The 26029-nt window shown below is 37.4% G+C and overlaps 2 protein-coding genes across 2 annotated transcripts in view; one reads left to right on the forward strand and one right to left on the reverse strand.

Annotated features, from left to right (window-relative positions):
- Window positions 1–7529, reverse strand: part of FGF7 (fibroblast growth factor 7) — a 75991-nt gene extending 68462 nt beyond the window's left edge. Inside the window, exons 1-2 of the mRNA XM_049897725.1 lie at window positions 7256–7529; window positions 6131–6681 (exon numbers count right to left, since the gene is read on the reverse strand). Of these exons, the coding sequence (XP_049753682.1) occupies window positions 6131–6416 (286 nt within the window). The 5' untranslated portion in view covers window positions 6417–6681; window positions 7256–7529. The remainder of the gene's footprint in view (window positions 1–6130; window positions 6682–7255) is intronic.
- Window positions 1–26029, forward strand: part of FAM227B (family with sequence similarity 227 member B) — a 342173-nt gene that overhangs the window by 234572 nt on the left and 81572 nt on the right. The gene's annotated exons all lie outside the window — the stretch shown is intronic.

Consider the following 26029-nt stretch of genomic DNA (forward strand, 5'->3'; position numbering starts at 1 on the left):
AAGCAACCTTTTTACAAAGTGGCCACAGAGCCGTCAGCACGCTCATTTCTTAGCCAGTTCACCAAGTGTTGGATCTGCTGGGGTTCGCCAGGGGGCTCAGATGGGCCCCGAACTCCTTCAGTGCGTCATTTAGAGATTCATTCTTGATCAAGTCTATTTCCGTATCTTCTCCTGTGCACGTTAACTCTGGAGCCGTCTAAGACTTCTAAAACACTCCCAAGATACCTGAGAGGGTCCAGGCTGAATGGGACGCCTAGCTCCCTTAAGCCGTGGTTTTTAACCTTAGCTGCACGTTAGACTCACTGCAGAGCTTTAGTAAACCCTGATACTTCCAGGGATTCTGATTTCAATGAGAGGCAGTTTCCCAAGTAAGTCCAGTGTGGTCCTGTGAGGCCACTGGTTCTCAGCCTGAATGGCATGTCAGAGTCATCTGGGGAGTTTTAAAAATTCCTAACTCCCAGGCAGCACCCCAGATCAACTTAATGAGGATCTTTGTGGGTGGGACCTGGCGTCAGTATTTTCTAAAATTCCTCAGATGATTTCAGTATTTAACCAAGGTTGGGAAGTACAAACATCTAGAAAAATCAGCCCTTTCCATGTAAAAAAAAAAAAAAAAAAAAAAAGTTTTTTTTTTTTTTTTTTAAACACTGGCTTTTTGTGTTCTTTCCAGTTCACTCGGGTCTCTGCATGCTCTAAAACTATAGGGTGAAAAGTACGTCATACAGCCGAGTCACAAGGGACAGTACACAATCAGATGCACTGGAAATCTCTGCATCCTTCTCCCAGCCTCATTTTTAAATAGAAAAGGAAAACAAAACAAATAGTTTACTGAGAGAGTGCGCCTAGTTTCTGCCTTTCTTCCTGCACCCTCACAACTGATAGGAAGTAAATAATCTTAAACCAGAAGGTTTCTCTATGCTTTTCACCAGCCTTGGACAGTAAAATGTTATATAATCTGCACCCATCTCTAGCAAATAGCACATGTGCCACTTCAAAACTGTGTCCTGTAGTTAATAAGAAAGGTTCACTCTTTGGAGGCTAGTTTGGAGGACAGAGTCAAGATGCAGAAGAACCTTGAGCCATTGAACAATGAGCCAATGTTAACAGGAGAATTGCATGTACTTAGGTTCAAACTTTAACTAAGTATTCTGGATGGATAAAGAAATGAAATTACTGATCAATTTCAAACAGGATTTACAAGAGAAATAAGTATATCTGTGGCAATAAATGAAATTATTAATTACTTAAAAATGCAGAGGAAGACTATAAAATGAAAAATTACCAAAGAGTAGCTAATATGTTCAAATGTACTCCACGAGCATTTTTTCATGCTCTGTAACATTAAGACTTGACTATTAATTTCAGGGAAAGCAGGCCACTAGTTATATAGGGTTCCATGTCGTCAATATTTTTAGTGTCTTGGTTCAACTCCTCAGAGTTATCTATTTTTTTTTTTTTTTAAGGTAAGGGTTGTCTTTGTTTTGTTGTTTTTGATTTTGATAATGTGAGTTCTCATTCTTTTAAATAACTTGCTAAGAACCAGTTGGAACATAAACAAGTTTACCATCTCCATATTCAGAGAGGATACACATATTTCCTGGCTACTGGCAGAGATTATTGTTGAGTAGAAGTCTATCCAAAGAATTGTTGACAATTAAGCCTCTGAAGGTTTTGTGTCCAAAGCCAAATCCAACAACACTGTTTATTTGCTTTTTGCTAATCATTAGGCCATATCCCGTCACAGCCTAACAATCCAAAAGAGAATATTGCCAAATCATTGGCCAGTTTTCAGAATGGCTAACCCTTTTCTTGCTATGGAACTTAAAAATGCTCAGTTATAATGGAGTGAGGCATGCTTTCTCTTGGATCAGCAGTTTATGACCATCAAGGATTTCTTCTTTGTAAAAGGAATAGGTGATATTGACCGTTGTTGGGAAGAGCAAAACATTTTAGTAATTGGATGCTGAAAGCAAGAAAACCATCCTGAGGGATTAGGTTTTCTGTCCCACGTCTGTCTTTCAAGCAGTTGCTGGTCGCCTATCCACTGCTGTGGCCTCTCACTCGGCACCTCAATTCCCAGCTAAACTGCAGTGTTATTTCTGTCAGGTGTGGAGTGATTGCCTCTGTCTGCTGATGGGATGCCTGGTCCAACGGCTATCTAAACTCACCCTCTGGCCTCGTCCCCTAGGGAAGGGCTATGACAACAGAAGCAGCAGTATTGCCCATTCATTGCCAGTCCCTTTATGATGACAGTAATGCTCTCCTTCTGCAAAGAATATAAACATTTATTTCACTTTGAATGCAGTTTTATTGAATCAGGTCTTTATGGTTTTGTTACTCTTATTATTTCATGTTAGGCTCTGGTGTTATTATTTAGAAACTTACTGTAAGGCTAAATTTAGAACCACTGGAGAGAGTAACCTGGGAGGAAAGGCTTTCTGCCTCCTGGGTAAGAGAAGGTGCAATCCCTAGGAGCAGTTCCCTCCCTTCATGTTCCACATTTCTCCTGGCCTCTCATGAATTCCCACATTTACATAGTTAGGTCTTGCTTTTATGTCTATTAATAAATGTCATTTCTTGTGGGTTCCTTGGCGCACACTCTGCAATTTAGCTGCCTGTTTGCTGAATTCTGATGTAAACTATTTCACATGAGAGCACTATAATTAGGACAAGACCGAAGTGGGATTCTCAGGACCCAGGATATCTTAAGTAATTTTTAAGGTCCCTGAAGAATGAGACACGAGCTATCACATTTACCTCCCTTCTCTTCCCCAGACCCTCCATCCATCTACCCCAGCTCAACACCTTCTGGAAGCAGAATCAATACACTCAGATATTTCAACTCTCCTACTAGCTCCAAACCGTATCTTACCAGAGTCTGATAAACCACACTCCTAGGTGGGTTTTTGGGTAGGTGGGGGCAGTGTTTCTGCTGGGGTGGTAAGCAGCTCTCCAAGACCCATCAACAGCCTCAGTTCACTTCCCCTTTCATTCAGACCAAAGGCATGAGAATGGACTGGGGGCTTCTTTATAGTAAATGAGAAAACAATTCTTATGTCTCTCAGAGTTGACATCTAACTTTTCATGCAAAATTTTGTCATCCAAAACATTAAAATCTGTACCATCTTTAAAGTTCTCCAAAGAAGTGTGTTTCACAGTCTGTTAACAAATTTAAGGTATCAGAACACCAAACGGGAAATTCAGAGTTTGATTTCTGATGGTTACCCCTTTCCTAAACCGCTGTTTCAATCTAGTGACAACCCAATTACCTTTTACTCTCATTTTAATGAAAATCAGAAGGAAACGTTTTTGTTCATTTGTTCACTCATTCATTCATTCACTTAACAATTGAAGAACGTAAAAAAAATCTTCAAATTTTGTATTTTCAACTTTCTCATCTTTGTTTTCTTAAAAACAAATTCTGCTGAGCAATTTCTTTGTACCTGGCTTTCCTAACGGAGTAGCTGGGATAGAAACAGCCTACACCTTTGCTATTCAAAGGATAAAAGACAAGTTTCAACTTCACATGTGTCAGTCTGTACTTTTTATGTATGGGGAGTTCATTCTTAAAAATCAGTAAAGATGCTCTTAAATAATAGGAACTGGCTATCAACATTCTATCCTAATAAGTTATTCTGCATACAGTCTTCATGAGAGTATTTCCTTTTGTACCTTAGAATTGCCTGTTGACAAAAGGCACTTAACCTCTATTTACTATGGAGAAGCCTGATTGGCCTCTTCTTCAGCAGGATACCATCACGGCTTGACAACAAGTCTAGGGTTTACGTACGGGAACCTAATGCGAGTTTCCCTTCCCAGAAGCCTTTTCCACATCAAGACAGTATGACCTATGGTGCCAGTGAAAAACCTTATAGAGGTGACAATGACTTGCATAAAGTATATCATGTACTCTTAATACATTGGTATTCTGAGATTCTAATTTATAATAATACAAGGATGACTTCCTTTTTTTTTTTTTTTAACTTTAGAATGAATGTTAGAGGAGAAATGATGTACCAGTTTGGCCTTGTGGTTATTCAAAGCTAGCACTAAATTGTGTCCTAAACTATAAAATAACCAGCATTTTGTGTATGTGTACAACTATCTGAGTTTCATGGTTTTAAGGGTTGAAAATTTACATATGTGAATGTAGTGCAATCGTGTGTGTTTTTTATCCAAATTAATTATTCATATTATTTAGTTTCACTGGATTTCACATCTGAACTCTCACCTTTTCATTATTCAGTAAAAGCTTTCAGAAGTATTCAGCACGTAGAAGGCTTCTGCAGTGTTTAGGTCTGACTACAGCCTGCTTGCTGCTATCTGTTACTAGTTCTGACCGTTCATTTTACCGTTGAGGCAATACTCACCTTCACCTCATTCAAGATTTGTGATAATTATATAATGGGTGCTTAGGTTTCAGAAACTCTGGTGGCATAATGGTTGAGAGCTACAGCCACTAACCAAAAGGTCGGCAGTTTGAATCCACCAGTTGGCAGTTGGAAACCCTGTGGGGCAGTTCCACTCTGTCCCGCAGGGTTGCTATGAGTTGGAATCAACTCGACGGCAGTGGGGTTTGGGTTTCTTTTGTTTTGTTTTTACTTATGTTTCTTCACGTTTATGTTATATATTCTGTGGGCTAGAACAGAATAGACTATAAGAACTGGAAGGTATCTTGGAGATCATCTGCACGTACCTTGCGTTTTACAGGTGAAAAAATTGAAGATTAGAAAAACTCTGAAATTGTCCCAAAGTCATTCACAGACCCATGTGTCATAACTTCCACCAGGGTTCTGTCCTCTCTCCCCGGTTCCATTATCCATGACAAATCTCAGTAACTTTTAAATAAATTGATTTTAAGCCAAATTCTGTTCCTCACATAGGAGTGGATATCTACATTTCCCTGCAAATAGTTGTTTCTTTAGCATGATCAGAACAGCCTTCTAGACTGACATCGTATCTTTACTAAGAAGAGTAGTAATAATAAAACCATAGTTGATTATAATCCATTAAAATGATAATACTTCTATATCAAGTATGGTTAAAAATAACCTCTTGTTTTCATATCAGAAATATAATTCCCCAAGTTTCCATTTATTTGTTGATTAGCTTAGAAGCCTAGAAGCCATTCATTAAATAGCTAAGCACGTGTTCACACCACCATCTCCATACATTCTTTTTCAATCGAATTTAACACAGGTAATACCATGAAATGACATAACGATAACATTGTTCAGGCACTAGCAATGCAAACAAATTTGTTTTCACTTAGGAATATTAGATCCTTAATGTATGTATTGAGGTTAGTGGTTTACTTTACCCCATTAAGTTTAGTACCCTTGTAATTGGCTAGTAATCTTAACTGCTAAATGATGAATTCAGTCTTGATACTTTAACATGAAAAGAATAATTATTGGCAAATTATAAAACTTTTCCATTGAAAGTCATGGAATTAGCATGTCTCCCAAATGACTTTTATTTCCTAACATGTGTATTTCTCTTAAGACAACATAGAACTTTTGTGGCATGGAAGATTTAGATAAAGAAAATGCTAGGAGAAATCTATTTCTGGCCTAGGCAGATACTTTTTAAATGCAATACAAGTTTATTATAACATGAACCGATGAGGATTTTCTTCTGTTGTATAACTATACACAAGCGCACAAGTCACCAAATGCATTTTTGAACACAGATTAAGTATTTTACATCATGGAAATGCTCTTTAAAAAGAAATCAGATCAATAAAAAAATAGATTCTCTATACCTCAAACCAGTTATAGGTATTTTTAGTGAGTATTTACTGAGTACTATGTTAGTGCTCCAAATGAATTCTGCTAGAAAATAATAAACCACATTTCAGTGTGAAGATTATCATTTACATTTTGTTTAACTTACGAGCATGTCCAGCTTAGGGCCATGGAGGTTGTATTTTCGAATAGTAGATTTGCCCTGTACCAGGAAATATTTTTAGGGACATGGTTCAATTTTCCCAATTTAAAGAAATTAGAAGTGATTTTTAATTTAATTTTTTTCAAAAAATGAAAATGAGAAAGCATCTCACCTATGAATTGATCCTTTCACAGATTGTTAAGGTTTATAAGCCGTGGCTTAAATTAAAAACATTACTTACTGTAATTGTTCCTCATCTCTTGGGTCCCTTTTACTTTGCCTCGTTTGTCAATCCTCAGATACCACTGTGTTCGACAGAAGAGCCTCCTCACTCTTATATCCCCTCCTTCCATGTAATCATAGCTTCTTGTGTGTCTCTCGGGGCTGGAACAGTTCGCATTTGCAGCCATTTGCTCTGGGGTCATGTCATTGCAGGCTAACGATGCAGTGCCCACTAGACAGATAAGGTGCAAGCATGACCTGTAGAGCAGAGTCGGCAGGACCCATGTCAGTACCCATCTGTGCATTATAGGCTGCTGCTCCGGCTGTTCATGAATAACATAATGAGAAATAAACCTTGAGGCGATCGTTGCTCCTAGGTCATTGACCTCTTCCTATCTGTGAGCTGTAGATTGATTTAAGATAGTATAGTTGCTCTTTCCAAACTGTTAGCCTTATCCTTTTAGTTCCTGATATCAATACAGCATTCCTCCTTTGAAAAACTGTCTGTTGGTATATCCTTACAAAAACAGGTTGTAATAAGCTCAGTTGCAGCGACGCCGTTTTCTACTTCTGTTTGCAATGAGAGATTAAGAATGGGGAGAGGAGGAGAGAGGAAGATGAAAATTGTATTAAAAACTTCAGTAAGTAAATCTTACTATAATCTACAGTGCAGTTTATACTCTGAGGGTACGTGTAAAACAGAGCTTTCACATCTTTAACACCGTGCGTAGATTTATAATAGTTATGCCTTAGTTCAGACAAATCGGAACATAATTGTACCATTCATTCTCGTTGTTATTTTGTAAGAAACATCACGCAATCAGAGCTGTTGATTTAGAAGAGTTTTAAAGTTACTACTAACAATGTGTAAATACTTTCCCTAGATTTCTTTATTACATGCTTTACGTTTGTGGTTAACCAATTATTTTCTCCTCAACTTCTCACATTTCTCAAATTAAATGTCAGGGTTGCTCTGGAGAACTTCAGCCTTATCTTTATGTAAATTGTACAGGATAATTGCTAGAGATACATGTCTCAAACGTCTGGCAACTTTACTTATCCCCTCAGCACTAAAAGCAGAGAAAAATATAAACTATTAGAAAACATTCAACATTGTTTTTAAAGTCAAACAACAGTAACTTACTTGTTCTGTTGATAACAGCTGGAGACACAGGAATCCCATGTCTGTTGTCTGCCTTGTGCAACTTGAGCCTCTCTACTGTAGCTACAAACTATTTCTCAGCTGAGAAAGTCTCCAGCAGGATCATAATTGTTTCCATAAATCAACAGGCAAGAGGATTTTCTCTGTGTGTGTGAGCGCGTGTGTGCTTGTGTGTGTGTGTGTGCGCGTGTGGAGCCTTTTATTCAGAGCTTTTCGATAAATACCTTTGCTGACCTCATTGGAAACAATTAAAACTTGACCAGTGAGCTGTTAGTTGAATACAACAGCAAGACTAAAAGGAAGCTTGCATAGTATTCAATGGTCATCAGAGGGAGCTATGAACATGGTTTATGCTTAAATCTACAAGTGGGTACCTACTTTGTAGAAACAGATCTCTGATTCTGAAGTAGTTGGGAAAGGGAAAAGGGATTTTTTTAAACCTTCTTTAAAAAAAAAATTTTTTTTTTTTTTTACCACATAGCAGTTGTATATACTTTGAAAAATATTCATTTTAACATATATATATGAAGGGGTTTTTAATATTTAGAAAATTCTTTCTACTGCTTTATACATGCATGCTTTTCTGCTATTACTTCTTTGTGTTAGAATAAAAATAATAATTTGTGTTAACTCACATCTTAGTGTCTTAAAGCACTATACTTCTTCCTATGGGGTAATTCACCATTGCATATGAGTATAATTTCTCTGTCTTACGTATCTAGATTGAAAATAAGAAGACATAGGTTCTTATTTGAGTGGGGCCACTAATTACCAGTATGGCCTTGGGCAGGTTTTTTGAAGTTGCTGAGGTCTCAGCTGCCACATTTGTTGCCTTTTAGTTCTAAAATTCTGTGATGTGATTATACTATTAATATAAGGAAAATGACACACAGTTATAAAAAATTATTATTCTTAAAAATTAAAAAATAAACCCATTTAACAATATTAACTTTATGTGCCAATGTTTGGCTCTTACCTGAATAAGAACATCAAAACAACAAATAAATGTTAATTTAGGGATGGACTTGTAAGGGCTACAGCTAACGTTAAGTAACATGAGTTATTCTCCCCTTTACTTCTGTTTTAGCTTATATATATTCCTGTGCATATATGCATATTAAAACTCTCTTTCCCAAGTTATGTATCTGCAACACACACACACACACACACTCACACACACACACTCACACCCTTTTTCTCTACCTGAAGTGCACTACTTTACCACCAGGTGGTGCAGGTAGACCAAATAGGAAAAGGAAATTAAATCCATTTCATTAAATTAGTTTATGTGATTTGTGATTTCCTTTGTGTCTGTGCTTTGGGGGAACAGAGTCAAGAGTACAGAATAGTTTAAAAGTATCCAGTTACTCTTAGGCATTGAAAGTTCTTATTTTATCAGAGCAGAGGAAGTGGGCGCCTCTATAATTACATCTGTTGAAAGCTAGATGGCCGCACAACGGAGGAGGGGTAGGAAAGATTACATGATGCCACTGAGCTCTGCGTCGTGCACCACTGGGTTTGGAGGCAAAAATAATGAGCAGGGTCAAAACTTCTAGGACTTGATATTCCCTCTAAATGTGAAGTTATTCAAGAGCTACTAAATCTGTGTGTTCCACACTTATCCCACAAGATTTTAAACCAAGAAATCAACAGACTAGAGTTCAATATTTGCTACTTAAAATGCTTAAGACTAGAAGAAGTGGACAGTGTGTTGGTGGGGTAAAGAGTGCTTACCCACCGCTGTTCGCCGGTTCCACTCCGGGCCACCCTGTAGGACAGGGTAGAGCTGCCCCAGAGGGTTCCCGAGGCCGTAAATCTTTACAGCCCTCCAACTCCGTTTAAATCTCCTTAAACAGTGCTCAGTGCCTCCTTAAGTTCTTGTGTACAGAGTTAACTGTAAAATTGGAAACAAAGTAAGAATAAAATTTTGGTCTATGCACTTCGTACTATATGTGTTGTGTGTATTGTATGCCACACTCTGTTATTTGGAAATCATGATTACGGTGATATTAGTGAAAAGTTTAATTTCCATAAGGGAACTATATCAGAGAGTTAAAGTATTTGATCATCAGTTTCCCTAGCGGAGACTAATCAATTCAAGGTGGGCCGCGGCCGTTTTCACGAGCACCGCAGCTGTGACAGAGAACCCCGCAGACTTCGCTTGCGCCCTTGCTTGCACTTCAGGAGGGCTTCTCCAGGAACTGAGAGTAACTCTTCGTATTTCTAGACAGGGTAGTCCTCCGAATTTTTTTTAAGTTCTCAGCAGTGATAACATGGGCACCTGTTTATTGCTCTTGTTGTAATGTACCTTACAGGTTTAGGCTAAGCACATGGGACTGCTGTGCGTCGGAGTCAGTCGGGGCAACTAACAACAACAAGCACAAAAATGCTTTGAAGAATAGTCTTCTTTTGTTGCTTCTGAATCATTTGAGTTAACTTCATTTTCAATCTGGAAAACTACCATCTCTTGAGCCTTAAACTTGTGAAACAGAGGATTCTTGGCCTCCGTTTCTAAAAAGTAACTTTTTGTTTATGTCCTTTGAAAGTAAAGGTTAGCTCCTGGGATTTTTAACAAAGAAACAATGCCTAATAGTTGTTCTAGTTTGATTTGGAGATAGAATAATATGAAAAGAATACAAGGAATTTATTTCAATGAATATTTAAAAAAAAAATAGGTGTTAAAGCATTAATTAACTAGTTTGGAGGTAAGCAACCTCTGTTATAGCCTTTAGTCCATGAAGAGGTAAAGGATCAAAAATTGCTTTTGCTTAATGAGTTTTACATTTCAATGCTTCATTTTAAACCTGTGCCTCATTCATAATATGTGTGATATAATCAACAGAAGGGACCTCATGAGACATTTTCACTACATACCACCCTACTCCCCATCTCCTCCCCAAAATGCAGGTCATCATTGTTATTAGTTTTCTTGTGTATCCTTCCTGAGTTTCCATATTTATATAGAGGCAAAATGAATACATATGTATATTTTTTTACCCAAAAGGTAGCGTACCATACACAATGTTTTGCATCTTGCTCTTTTCCTTTAATAAAAGTAGAAAATCTTTCCATCTCCGTTTTTAGGAAGCTTCCTCCCTTTATTTATTTTATAACTGCATAGTATTCTATTGAACACAGGTATATCGTAATGCATTTGACCAGCCCCTATTGATGAGTATTTAATTTTTTCCCAGTCCTTTCTACTATAAAAAATATGTATATATACTGCAATGAATAAATTTATGAATGTGTCATTTTATACTGTGCAAATTATAACCGTACAATCAGTTCCCAAGAGTGAAATGTCATGATCAAATGATATATGTTATTTTTATAGATATTTCCAACTTACCCTCAGTAGAGGCTGTTGTTCCAGCTTTACACCGTACCACAGTGTGTGAGGTTACCTGTTTGGTCAACAGAGTGCATTGTCTAACTTGTGTGGATTTACTAGTCTGACAGGTGAAAATACAGAGTCACTATGAGTCGGAGCCGACTTGATGACACCTAACAACAAGAATACATCTTTTACATTTCTCCTCCTATGAGAGAAGGTGGCTGTCTTAGTCATCTAGTGCTGCTATAACAGAAATACCAAAAATAGATAGCTTTAACAAAGAGAAATTTAGTCTCTCACAGCCCAGTAGGCTAAAAGCCCAAATTCAGGGCGTCAGCTCCAGGGGAAGGCTTTCTCTGTCGCCTCTGGAGGAAGGTCCTTGTCATCAATCTTTCCCTGGACTAGGAGCTTCTCCTCACAGGAGCCCTGGGTCCAAAGGACACACTCTGCTCCTGTCACTTCTTTCTTGGTGGTATGAGGTCCCCCACTCTCTGCTTGCTTCCCTATCCTTTTATCTCTTGTAAGATAAAAGGTGGTGCAGGCCACACTCCAGGGAAACCCTCTTTACATTGGATCAGAGATGTGACCTTAGTAAGAATATTACAATCCCACCCTAGTCCTCTTTAACATAAAATTACAATCACAAATGGGAGGACAACCACACAATGCTAGGAATCATGGCCTAACCAAGTTGACACATATTTTTGGGGGGGACATAATTCAATTGATGACAATGGCCATCATTGACAAGCACTATAAAGAAAAAGCATATGGTGCTCTGAGTGTCTATAATAGGATTTCCCTGTGCAAGTGCCAGTACAGTTGCGATGTGAGGGCTAAACGGGAGTTACCCAGACAAACAAGTACTTGTGTATATACAAATGCCCTGTATTGAAAGACAGATAGCATGTCGTTTTCAACAATTAAAACACCAGTGTGGCCCTAGGAGAGAGAATAAGGGCTGTGGTTCATGAAGAGACAGGAGAGGCAGGCAGGCTCCAGGCCATGCAGAGCCCTGTGGTCCATGTGAAGGAGATTGATCTCCATTCTAAGAGCAATAGGAAGCCTTATAGTATGTTAAACAGAAGAGTACATAATCAGATTTGCACTTCCTGCTTCTGTTCTGGTCCAAACTTATTTAATTTCTTTTGGCGGAATATAGTTATGAAGCATTAAATTGTGTTTATTCATCCTATCTTTTCTGTTCTTCATATTTTCAAAGTGATAGCCAAACTTTCAGAAAGAAAAAAAAAAAAAACCTGACTTGGGTAAAGCCTCAATCCACACAAAAGGGAAGGGAAGCATAAGAGTGCCTTTGAGAAGCAGCCCAGGTAAAGGAGGTGGTCGATGCATTGAGAGAAGCCCGTGGGTCCAGTACTTGGGGACCCAAGTCCTTGTGTTTCTGGTAGAACCACAGCACACGAGAGAGGCAGCAAAACTCCAGCGAATAAGGACAGCTTCATGTGTCTAAACAAATGGGCCCATAGGCACCCCTCACAAGGATTACTCATGTTTCAAAAACCTGGAAACAGCAGGGAGCTCAGACCTGAAGGAACAGCTTGAGCGGTTTACTCTAATCATTTCCAAATGACTCAATGACCAGAGGTCCCTAACATTTTTCATGAATAAAATGCTAGTTTTCTTTTCCTAATATGCAAACTCTTGTTCCCAGCACATTTTTTGGCCTTGGCTCTCCTTGCTCCCTATACTTCATGCTGTTGTGCTCTGTGATCTCCGTAAAACCCTAGAAGCCTATCACCATTGAAGCAGAAAAGGGAAATCCAAAAATAACTGAGGTCACGTTTTCCTCCAACCTGGGAGGCTAGGAGTCTCAAATTGACTTATAAATATAAACCTTTTTTGTTATTTCTTGCTTATCTAAGATTGTGGCCCAAGACTTATTTCCATTACCTTTCCACAACCATCCTCACACTATGGACTATCTTCATCTTTTCTTCTTCTGTCAGCCCTCATTCCAAATATTTAGCCTCAACTCTGGACCATGCCATACAACCAATACTACCTACTTACCTCCTTGATTCATCCATTTAACAGATACTTATTGAACGGCTATTAGATGCCTTGTGTCATGCTAGCCTTTTGGAGATACAATGGTGAATATTCTGGAAGGGATCTCTACCTTTATTAAGGTGTACATTCTAGTGAGAGAACAAACAAGTAAATCTGGGTTGGAGGGGTGGGGTGAGGGTGGACATTCAGATACAGACAAGGTGTTGAAGGGGATAATACAGGGACAGAGGGAGCTATTTTAAGTAGGAAAGCCCTGCTCTGAAAAGGTGAAATTTAAGTTCCTTGAGTAGAAAGACCTTTGCATGTTCCAAGAACTGAAAGACCAGTGTATCAGAAGGGCATGAGAAATGAATGAAGCTGGAAAGGTAGGCAGGGGCCAGATCATAAAGGGCTTTGTAAGCCATGGTAAGAGGAGTTTGGGTTTATTCTAAGTATAATGGGAACCAGGAGTGCAGATGTATCTACCCAAGAACTGATGGACCTTGTCAAAGACAGTAGTTTAAACTCTGGAGTAAAACCCCAAGAATAACTGAACAAGCCTGAGGTACCTATAAATCCTCAGTTATGTAAACTCTATGCTTACCCTTGGCATAATGCCCAAACATTTTAAAACTAACTGTATATACGATCCCAACTCTGAGTCATGTGCTCAAAATTGTGGTGTGCCTATGACTCAACTATATAAATATCTCAGTTTACAAATATTAATTGACTCTTTGTATCTCTTAGTCTATAAAAATTTATGCTTCACTTAATTTTATGTTTATAAAAAGTTCTCTCAGATGCTAATCTAAAATGAAAACTCTTCAAGTTATGTTATTAATTTACTGAATTACCATGCAAATTTAGAACTGTAGGAAGACCTCTAGTTGGAGTTATCGGTTCTTTTTTTTTTTTCCGTTTGGACATTCTTATATAACAAAAACATACTATATAATTCATTCTTGGTTGCCTTTATTCCCCTTAAATTAATGCTTAACATTAAGAAATCAGTCTTCTTGATTCAGTGGTATACAGTAGTACCTGCTTTTGACTGCCTAGTACCACTCTAAAAGTCTAAAAGTGTTATAATGTATATGGAAAGCTGCTCCTTCACCCCTAGGAAAACATCATGAAAAACATAGAGACCCTGTGCAATTAGAGTTATTACATTGTTTGTTGTAAATTGTCATTCTCTGGTTCTGGGTTGATTGTCTACATAGTAAGGCAACAAAGTGAGGGGTAAACAAACAGCAATTTTCTTTAAAAAACTGTTTCATGGATGTTAATGGGTTAGTAGTAAAAATCTGTTTAATTTTTAACTCATTAGCTTTAAAACCATGACTTTTCAGCAGCCAAATGATCTTTTTAAAAGTGGGGGGAGGAAACAGAATAAAGGTAATTATGATAGTAAAGAGAGAGGAGAAACGGAGCCCACCATCTTTAGAGTAAATGTTAAAAAAAAAAACGCATTGCCCTCAAGTCCATTCCAGTTCACAGCAACGCTTTAGGACAGAATAGAACTGCCCCACAGGGTTTCCAAGGTGCAGCGGTGAAGTGATAAGGCTGCTAATCAAAAGGTCATCAGTTCCAAGCCACCAGCTGCTCCTTGGAGACCCTGTGGGTAGTTCTACTCTGTTCCCTAGGGTTGCTATAGGTCGGAATCTACTCAAGGGCAACAGGTTTGGGTTTTTTTGGTTTAATCTTTACTGAAGCAGACTGCCACGTCTTTCTCTCTTGAAGTGGCTAGCCGGTTAAATCAGCTGGTGAGTTCAGCCTCTGGCCTTTGGATTAGCAGCTGGGTGCTTAACCACTGCCCCACTAGGGCTCCTAGAATAAAGATACACCCACAAAAAACCAGGTACCCAGTGAAGTATGAATTCATGTAAAATTGGTGGCTAACACAATAGCTCATGCATGAGAGAAGGGAGGCCCATGATTCCCCTTAGGCTTGTATTGAAACCCAGCGTTCCTACTATTTTCAAACATTACTCATATTTTCTCTCAAAGGTATTCAATATTGACTTAGTCCTATTGCTTCCTCCTTATTCCTCTAATCAGTTTCAAAAATTGTCAATTCTAGCACCACAACTTCCTCCACACTGTTTCTTCCTATCTATTATCACGTTTACATCCCAGGTCAAGTCATTGTTCTCTCACATCTCAACTCTCCTCCTAACCTGTCTCCTTGCGGCTGGTCTTCCCAACCTCCAGTCCGTGTTATACATTGTCATCAGGTTAATCTTCCCAAAGTGCAGTTGTAATCATGCTATTTCTCTGCTCAAAAGTCCTCAGTAGCACCCCCATTTTTTCTGAATAAAGCACTAACTTACTTTTTCTAATTTACAAACTCTTGTTGCCAACGTATTTTTTGGCCTTCACTCTCTTTACTTCCTACACTTTATTCTGTTATACTCTGTGATCTACAACAACTGGAGGGCCCACTCCAAAATCTGCCTTGAGCAGTCCATGTTTCTCTTACACTCTTCACTCTGCCTGAAATACGTTCTTTCTGTCTCTGTTGAAATCCCACCAATCACTCAGGACCTAATTCAAACCCCATTGCCTCTATTTATTCTTTCCTCATCTGTGTAACTGAAATTATTCTTTTTCCTCTGAACTTTCAGAGTAGTTTATCTCTCTCTCTCAATATACTTATTATATTCTACTTTTAGTTGTTTAGATAAATATGCTTTCTTTATCTTCTCATTTATTAACTACTGAGGTCAAGAATTTTGTGTTATCTGTCAGGGAGCAGACCCTTCCATGAGAGTTGCTCAATAAGTATTTAAATCAGTGAGTGAATGGATGTGTAAATAGATGAATGAATAAGTTGCCATGATAATTTTCCATTAAACATTCAATCAGGATTTCATGGCTAGGCTACATCAGTTTAGTCATCAAAATGCTTTGACCTACAATATTATTGTGTTGCTTAGAAGAATGGATAATAATGTATCCGTTAATAACAATATGCAAGAACCAGCTAGGCAGTAAACTCCATGAGGAATGAAACCAAGTCAGCTTTGTTTATTAATAAATCCTTAGTGCCTGGCATTGTGTCTGCCACATACTAGGGTCTTCATAAGTACGTGCATTTTTCATCCATTTTTAAAGTGAATAAAAGTTCATTGAATTATAACATATATACCAAAAAGTACACAGGTCATAAGTATACAGCCCAATGAATTATTACAAAGTGAGCATGCCCATGTAACACCACTCTGATCCCAAAAAGTAAGAAATATTACCAGCACCCTAGAAGCTATTATCTATGTCATATTGATATTTATGACCATAGATTAGTGTTCTCTTTTTGAACCTTAAAAAAGATAGAATCATATATTACGTACTCATTTATGTGAGCCTTCTTTTGCTTGATGTCATCTTTGTGATATTCATCCATGTTCATCATTTTCATTGCTGTGTAATAACTCATTCCATGAATATAACAAAATTATATAATAAAATTTATTCTACTGTTGATGGGCATTTAGATTATTACAAGTTTGGGGCTGTTACAAATAATGCTGCCCTCATGCATATGTTTTGAAACACGTAGATACGCATTTCTGTTGGGTATGTATGTAGGAATAGAGCCACCGGGTACTGGGGCGTGCACATGTTCAACATTAGCAGATACTTTCAAAATATTTTTACCAAGTTACACTCCCACCGACAACGTCACGGGAGTTTCAGTTGCTCTGTATTCCCACCGACACTTCTAGGTGTTTGCTGTTGTTTTGTTGTTTGTTTTAACTTTAGCCATTCTGACAGGTATGCAGTGGTTTTAATTTGCATTTTTCTGATGACTAATAAGATTGAACATATTTTCATAATTTTATAGGCCATTCTGATATCCTCTTTTGGAAGGGTTTATTCAAGTCTTTTGCACCTTTATTGGTTGGGTTGTCTGTATTTTTCTTTTTCTGGCTTGCCCTTAGAGCAGAGCCCTCTGTGGGACTCACTGAGACCTTCTGTTCTTTTCCAGAGCCACTTCTCCAAATTCCAATTTTTGTTTCCCCAGAAGACTGCCAAAATGATTGTTCAGTTTCCTGATTAATTAGCAGCTGCTATCTGCTTTCTGATTGTCTGATTCAAAATGACCAATACCAGTCCATTTTAGCTCACTGATGCCTAGGATATCAATCTTTACGTGTTCCATTTCATTGTTGGCAACTTCCAATTTTCCTACATTGATACTTCTTATATTCCATTTATTAATGGATGTTCCAAATATTGATGGACATTTCTAGCTCTTCTCTTTTTCTTCTCATTTTGAGTCTGGCCACATCAGCAAATGAAGCTTTACTCCATCCACTTCATTAAGGTCAACTCTGAGGAGGCAGCTCTTTTGAGTGCCTTCCAAATTGAGGGGCTCATCTTCTGGCACCACATCAGTGTTCCACAAATAATCCAAGAAGCTGTACTATATGAAGAAGAATGTAGCATCGGGATTAGAGGAAGACTCATTAACAAACTGCAATATACAAATGACACAACCTTGCTCGCTAAAAGTGAAGAGGACTTGAAGGACTTACTGATGAAGATCAAACACTACCACCTTCAGTATGGATTGCACCTCAACATAAAGAAAACAAAACCCTCACAACTGTACCAATAAGCAACATCTTGATAAACAGGGAAAATATTGAAGTTGTCAAGGATTTCATTTTACTTGGATCCACAATCAACACCCATGGAAGCACCAGTCAGGAAAATCAAATGACATATCACACTGGGCAAATTTGCTGCACAAGACCTCTTTACAGTGTTCAAAAGCAAAGATATCACTTTGAGGACTATGTCGTGCCTGACTCAAGCCATGGTATTTTCAATTGCATCGTATGCATGTGAAAGCTGGACAATGAATAAGGAAGACCAAAGAATTGATGCCTTTGTATGATGGTGTTGGTGAAGAATATTGAATATATATCATGGACTTTCAGAAGAACAAATAAATCTGTCTTGGAAAAAGCACAGCCAGAATACTCCTTAGAAGCAAGGATGGCGAGACTTCATCTCACATACTTTGATATGTTATCAGGAGAGACCAGTCTGTGGAGCAGGACATTATGCTTGGAAAAGTAGAGGTCAGCAAAAAACAGGAAGACCCTCAACATGATGGATTGACACAGGGGCTGCAACAGTGGGCCCAAAGATGACGATTGTGAGGACGGCGCAGGACTGGGCAGTGTTTCATTCTGTTGTACATAGGGTCGCTGTGAGTTGGAACCTACTCAATGGCACCTAACAACTTTCTACTTGGATTCTCAGCCCTCCTCCAGGGCAGATTGGAAACTTGCAAATGCTTGGAGGTGAAAAATTGTGTAGAACGTCAGGTTCCATTCTGTGAGTGTCAGTGTAGTCCGGAATCTTGGTTGCTCAATTCCTGGTTACCTTGGTGACTGTGAACTCCAATTTTGTCTTCCCAGATCTGTAAGACTACTGAATTACTCTGAGTCTCTACTTTTCACTTAGATATTCTGACCATATCACTTGCGGATTGGCTGATATTTGTAGGAGAAATCAGCGGAATGTGTCAGGCTCACCTCAATGTATTTCTTTTCTCATCATTATCTTTTTTTGTTTTCTGATGCTTATTTCAAACAGATGATTTTTGTATTTTATCCAGCGTTCATTCTTGGCAATAAGGTTCGTATAAGCTTCTCTGTTATAGCTAGAAATAAAGGTCTCTCTTTTTTTTTTTTTAAGTTTTATGTTTAATTGATAGATTGTAATATTTGTTGTCACTACTACAACTTCAAAGCAACTTAAGTCCTACTTTCCAGACACTATCTGAATCCATTGTATTGCAGATGAGCCAAGATGAGTTGAGGGGAAAAAAGTCTATACTCTTGTGCAATTTGCTTCGCTGTATCCAAATATATAATTTTTTACCATAATGTTTTGATATTGGATGGAATGTCCAAAAAGCATAAAAATAGAACAGCTGTAACTAATGAGAAAATTTATTGGGAAAATAATGAAGAAAAATACAGAATTTGTTAGAAAGTTTGACTTAGACTTCACTTTTTCATACACTGTTACAATATAAAAGAAAAATGTTATTTAAATGAGTATTGAAACTACTATTTTCTTTAACTCAATAAACATGGAAACATTTTTAAAAAGCTTTAGCTTTTATTTTGTAACCCTCCCCCCCCCAAAAAAACCTCCATTGCTGTTGAGTTGAATGCCCACTCATAGCGACCCTATAAGACAGAGTAGAATTGCCCCATCGAGTTTCCTAATCTGTAATCTTTATGGAAGCAGAATGCCACATCTTTCTCCCTCGGAGTGCTGGTGGGTTGGAACCACTGACCGTTCAGTTAGCAGCCAAGCTCTTAACCACCGTACTACTCCCCTCATAATTTGGTTTCCTATGTTATTCCCTTTCAAAGCACCCTGGTTTGTTGTTGTTGTTGTTTGTTTTTTTCTTTGCTTATTTTGTTTTGTATCACCTACCCAATTTGCAAATGTATCCTTATTTATGCATTTATTTCTATAATTTGGACTTCTTACTAGATCATAAGTTCCATGTGGGGAGGGACCAAGTCTTTTTTGTTCATCTTTGTACCTCCAAATTCTAGTTAGGGGTTCAGCACATACTACTAGGTGCTCAATAAATATTTGTAAAATGAATTAATGAGTAAACAAACTGATGGTGAGAATGGGAAGAATGAAGCATGGGTTAGAGATGTATAGAACATGATAAAGGCTTGGACTACTAAGTAAGTTATAGTGGGGAAAGAGTACATAAAAAGATTGTTGAAAGACACTAAAACCACTACTGGGATTTGATAACGTGAATCTATACTGGGAGCAATCCAATGGATTATGTAGTTTTTCTTCCAGTAGCATCCAGTCATAAATGTAGAGGAAAGCAAAAAATTAAGTTTTAGGATTTGATCTCAGGTTTGATATTTATAGGGTGCTCAATAAATATTTGTAGAAGAAATAAAAGAAGATAAAGAAGAGGACGCACGGGAGGGAGAGATAGCCATGAGTGAATGGTTATAAAATGAGGAATTACCATTGTACAATCTAAAGAACAGAAAAATGACTTATATATACTCTTCACATTGGTGCCTTGAAGACAAAGAGAATTTCATATCTTTCATATCTTCCGTAGATCTGGTAGAGTTCTGAACCCGAAGTAGGTGCCCAGTTAATTTGAATTCATGTTGGAGCCCTTTACTACTATAAGGAGCCAGAAGATTTCCTATACTGAGTAGCCATAATTAGTGTCAGGTTGAAAGACTAAGGAAAAAAAAAATTACTGAAGAGACAATATTAGCCTCTTCTTTTCATTTTTTTATACGTTATATAGTTTTTCCTATCTTGGTCTCTCAAAAGCTGAACCAAATAAAAAGCCTAGAAAGCAAGTTAAGCAAGTCCAAAGAAATCAGTCATTATCCATTTTGCTTATTTAGCCATTCTATTTCATTTTTTAAATTATTTTTCCACTGCTTACCTGTTACTGCAATGCTTGCAGATAAGTGTACCTAAATGTGAGCCAATTAGCACCTTACTCTGCCATTTGTATTTAGTATACTGCATGTGTCTTTTCTCCAGGGCACTGTGATTCTCTAAAGAACAGGTATTGTGTTCTATTCATCTTTGAATAGCAAATACCTGTAAGAGTTTCTGAATACATGTGTAGTAGAATATGAATTTGAAAGTCTCAGGGTTTTTCTTTCTCAAGACCCTCAAGGTCAGGCCTAGGAAGGAAAATCTACTGATTTCAGTGTCATAGTGCAGGAAAAAAGTGACCTATGCAAGATGGGTAAAGAGCACTTCACTAAGAGCCATCTGTTCCCACTCCTGTTTCCTGCCCTACCACTGATTAGATTACCTTAGACTGAGCACTTCACTTTGGTTTTCTATCTGTGTCTTTAGTTTTCTTATTTATCAAACAAGGAGTTTATAGAATCCCTTCCATTTCTAAAATTCATGACATGATGGTAAGACACTTTTACAGACTTAAAAAAGTTACTAGGGAAACACTAAAATAATTTCTTGTTCCATCATAATTGTTTTAAAACTTCCACTACATTTTACAGTATTTGACTATTTCTAGCACACATGAACTTAAAAAATGAATATAAATTTGACACATTCCAGGGTAAAAAAATTTCATTTTGGCATGTCACAGGTTGAATTGTGTTCCCTCAAAATAAGATCAACTTGGCTTGGCCATAATTCCCAATATTGTGTGATCGTCCTCCATGTTGTTATCTAGTATGATTTTCCTATGTGTTGTAAATCCTGATCTCTGCCTGTGGCTAATAAGGCAAGACTAGGTTATGTTAAAGAAGATTAGGGTGGGATGCAACACCCTTACAAAGATCATAGCTCTGGTCTGATGTAAGGGGAGTTTCCCTGGGGTGTGGCCTGCCTCATCTTTAATCTTACAAGAGAAGCAAGTAGAGAGAAGGGATCTCATGCCACCAAGAAAGAAGCACTGGAAGCACAGCATGTCCTTTGGGGTCCCTATGCTGAGAGGCTCCTAGACCAGGGAAAGATTAACGACAAAGATCTTCCTCCAGAACCAACGGAGAGAGAAGAAGCCTTGTCCTGGAGATGGCACTCTGAATTTGGACTTTAGCCTTCTAAATTGTGAGAGAATAAATTTCTATTCATTAAAGCCATCCACTTGTGGTATTTTCTGTTATAGCAGCACAAGATAAATATGACAGTGTATATTCCATATTAGGAGACTGTCTAAAACAAATCTAAAAAAAGTCCCAACCAGATTATACTATACCATTCTACAGGCTGAGCTCTGAAGTATTGGATCAAGACCAAAGTAATCTCTAAAAATCTTTTCCCTTGAAGTTATCTGTCAAGAGGCTTCCTGGTAAGCCTCTCTTGTAGATAGAATATCTCCTAATATAGCCTTAAACCTGTATTTTTACTTTAAACTTCTCTTCTGTTCCATGACATTCTCAAATCTTCATTGCCACAACCTCCGCAAGTCACTTTTCCATTCTCGGTGTGAGTAAACATCTGTCCTCTGTGATCCTCAACATCCCCATAGCCATATAAAGCTCTCCATGTTGTTGCACCATGGTTCTATCTCACTAGGTTTGGGCTAAATTAGGAATGGCTCTGCCTATCTCCTCTTTGTAGGGGAGGGGGCTCACAGAGAACAAATCCTCCTCACAAATCCTGTGTCTCTACCTCCTCTCCCTCTCTCTCCTTCTCTTCCATCTAGTATCCTCAGTTTACATGAGGGACCCAAGAGTTATGTAAGCAATTATTAGATATTTTCTTTAAATTTTTACACAATTAATTTGCAATGATGCAATGAAACTCTTGATCCTCTTTATTCTGTCTGTGACTCAGCTAATTCCTTCAAATCAACACTTACTATGCATGCAGGTAGTGTACAACATAATAGAGATACACTGTTCAATAAGATATTCAAAGTTCCTGATTTCATGGAGCCTGAACTATGGAAACTATGGAGGAGGTTACTGATAATGGATACATAAAAATAATTATGATATTATAGGAGAAAATAAATAGATAAATAAGGTAGCAAATAACAGAAAGGAGGGGTGGTTGGATTCCAGTCATGAAAGGCCCTTCTGAGGAGGTGACATTTAAACTGAGATCTGAAAGATAAGAAACCAGAAGTTAAGATAGAGCATTACAAGCAAAGGTAACAGGGAGAAAAAAAGTTCTCAGGTGAAAATAAGCTTGATGTGTTTTAGACACTAAAAGACAACAGTAGAATTGGAGCGTAGTGAACAAGGGAAAGTTAGGTAACGTGACACCAATATCAGTAGGGCCTTGGTGGCAATGGGAAAGACCTTGGCTTTTGTGCTAACTATACACATAAAAAACCCATTGTCTTTGAGTTGATTTTGACTCATAGCGACTGTTCAGATGTAAGTAGTGACTGATGTGATCACTTTGAAAACCTTGTAGAGAATGATTTGAAAGATAGCAAAATCTGAACTAAGATCAGTTAGAAGACTATGGCTGTAACCTAGTTTGGAGTTGACGATAGTTTAGGCTAGGATCATGGCAGGGGAGACGTAAAGAAACGGGCGAACATATGCTGAAGGCAAATCTTGGGGATAAATTCAATGTAAGAGACAAGGACGAGTCAAGGTTAAATTCCTGACGTCTGACATTTATAACTGGTAAATGGTGGTACCATTTGCTAAACTGAGGAAGACTGACTGAGGACCAGGATTGGAGGGAAACAAAGCAGCTGGCAAGTTCTGGATGTTTGGGTAAGAGAGATGCTGTAACCCAAAATCCAACTTACCCTGAATCAACGGGATCTGGACCTCTTCCTCCCTTGAGATGGTAACTAGGATGCACCCTGGAAACCAATTACCACAAAAATGTGGAAGTAGAAACTCAATCTCCTTTTAAGAAAACCTGGTACAAAAGGAAAGTTTTTCCACGTAGTTTTTAAGGATGTCTTCTGATGAAAGGTTAGGGACTATCATCTCTCATCATAGGCCTCAGTAGTATAACGGATGAGATGTATCAAAAGTCAAGCTGTGTTACGGGATCTTATTTTAAAAACCTAAAACAGTTTTATTCTTTGATTTCAGTCATAAATGGATTTCAAATTTGTCAAAATACAGGTTAATGCATAGCATTCGGTCAGCTCTTGTGACACTGAGAAAGAAATTTCTTAAGAACGACAAGGTTGTCACTTTATAAAGAAATAATACTTGGTTATCTCTCTGGTTCTGTTATCTAAAAGAAGATTGTTTGATGTCCAGTTCCATAGAAGGAGATATATTAATAGAGGGATATAGTAATAGAGTGGTTCATATCAGCATTTAACAAAACAATGAATTCTACGTTGAACACAGCCAAAAGAATATGTCAAAGGCTAAAATCTTGTCTATCTAATGCCAAGAAAAAAAAATGATGTCAATCATTTGGTAGTGACAGAGCAACAATAAAATAAGACTGCTTTCCTAATTTCTAATAGAATTTTTTGGCTGCATGTGATTATAGCTTTGATTTCCTAGCCTAAGTCACTAGGAAGTTGGAAGCGTTGTATCATTAGTTTAGAAAGTTGCTGAATTAGTAAAAATTATAACATATTTTAAAAGAAAATAGTGTTTATTAATGCCAAGTACTGTATGTGTAATAAATCAAACTTACCTAGTATAATTGAATCAATAAGAAGGATATGAAAACAGCTTATTGGCTTATCTGCAAATGTGGAATGGATTCAAAAGTACTGAAATGTATTTGAAAATTGCTTTTGGTATTAAATATTTTGAAATTCCCCATGACAATTGATTTATTCTTTTAATTTACACTATCTTAGAAATGTCTGCAAGGCAAAAAGTCAAGTTTCAGTTCAAACTTTATTTGGTTTGTACTATTTGTAAACGGTTATAAATTCTGAATTAAGTGACTCCAAATAAATATTTTACAATATTTTAAATTATCCTCAGATAGAAAAATTTATTAGGATAAAAATCATTTCATTGTTTTTACTTTGGATAAACAAAACTAAAGAGGGTATTTCCAGTTCTTAGTACAACTAACCCATTGCCATGAAGTCAATTCTGACTCACAGCAACCCTGTAAGACACAGTAGAACTGCCCCGCAGGTCTCCACGGAGCAGCTAGCGGATTTGAACTGCCGACCTTTAGTTTAGCAGCCGAGCTCTTAGCCAGTGCAACTAGAGGAGCAATCAAAACCCTAATTCAAACATAATAACAGAATTATTTATGATGTACTCCTCCCTATTCCTGATTGCCTTCTTCATGCCTTCCAGTCCATTTTATTACACTTGGGATGCTGACGTATTATGGTAATAAATACACTTTATTTCTAATATAATTAAATATAAAACCCAAAAGCATCAAAAACATTAGTGTTCTTTTTATTCCTCAAAAAATGTGGGAAATGAGGAATGAAATACATAAATTTCTGGATTATTTTACCGTAACCAGAACATATCATATTTTAGGTTTAAAAGGGGAATTATTTTTTTCAGTCCTTTCAACATTGATCCTCATTAGTACTTGTTTTGTTCCTTTTAGACTGAGAGACCAGCTTGTCCCTGTTTTTTCCTTCTTTGGTTCATAGGTAAAATTGAATTATGCTATATCCTTGCTGACACAAAAGATTTACAAACATGTGGGGAATTTTTTGTTCTGTTTTGAATTCTGAAGCTGTTTCTTATCCTAGCCATCCTCCTTCCCTTTCTCTCTGCATTTTCTTCTCTGCTTTTGCTTATTCTCTCTCTCTCTCTCTCTCCCTCTCTCCCTCTCTGTCTCTCTCCCTTTCTTTCTCTCTCTCCCTTTCTTTCTCTGTCTCTCTCTTTCTCTGTCTCTGTCTCTCTCTTTCTCTGTCTCTGTCTCTCTCTCTCACCCAGGCAAACACACATTCACATATTTTCCCTATCATACTCATCATTCAAGTTTCTAGAAACCTCCTTTGGTCATTCTTACATTCATTTTCTACTTGTTTATCATTTTTTCAGTCTAGTCTTGAAAAACACATCTGGTTTCTATTCTAATCAGTATTTCTCTGAGAATAACATCATATTATAGAAGACAAATAATTTTCAAATACTAACCCATAATGATGCAACTTCTGGTAATTTTAAACTTTTATCCAACAATTTTAAAAGCATTATTCATGTAATCTGACTTGGCAGGCTGTTTTCTTTTTTTCTTTTAAGATAAAGTTTATGGAGGTAGAGTTTGTATGAATAATCATTTAAAGCAAGTTAACACTGGGAAATTTATTTTTTCAAAATTAGTAATCTTAGAAACTGAACATGAAAAAGGGTTCACTCTTCTTATTAGCTATTCATTTTTGAGAGTTCACAATTTAAATAACACTATACAAAGTGCTACGGAAATGAGAAAATAGCAAAGCCTATTTGTTGAAAAAGGAATATAAAAAAGATTGGAACCATTTAGAAATAGCAAATAGACATTGAGCAAAAAAAATTATTGAAAACTGCAAAGCATAAAGCTATGCACATTATGAGAGTATATGATGTTTAGAGCTAATATGGAATAAACTGCCTGTAGGTGCTTTCAGGATTTAGATGGGATATTTGCAGTCAGACATACCTGAATTTGAATTATTATTCTTAATAATGGTGTGACGTAAGTGAGGTACTTCTTTAAGTCCAAAAACCAAAACTAAACCCAGTGCCGTCGAGTCAATTCCAACTCATCGAGTCAATTCCAACTCATAGCGACCCTGTAGGACAGAGTAGAACTCCGTAGAGTTTCCAAGGAGCGCCTGGCAGATTCAAACTGCTGACCCTTTGGTTAGCAGCCGTAGCACTTAACCACTACCCCACTAGGGTTTCATCTATTAAAAAAAATATTAATAATACTTATCTTGTTTATGGGTTATTATAAGAATAAAATAAGAGCTCCTGCTGGTAGGG

The sequence above is a fragment of the Elephas maximus genome, chromosome 10, assembly GCF_024166365.1.
Source record: "Elephas maximus indicus isolate mEleMax1 chromosome 10, mEleMax1 primary haplotype, whole genome shotgun sequence".
NCBI lineage: Eukaryota > Metazoa > Chordata > Mammalia > Proboscidea > Elephantidae > Elephas > Elephas maximus.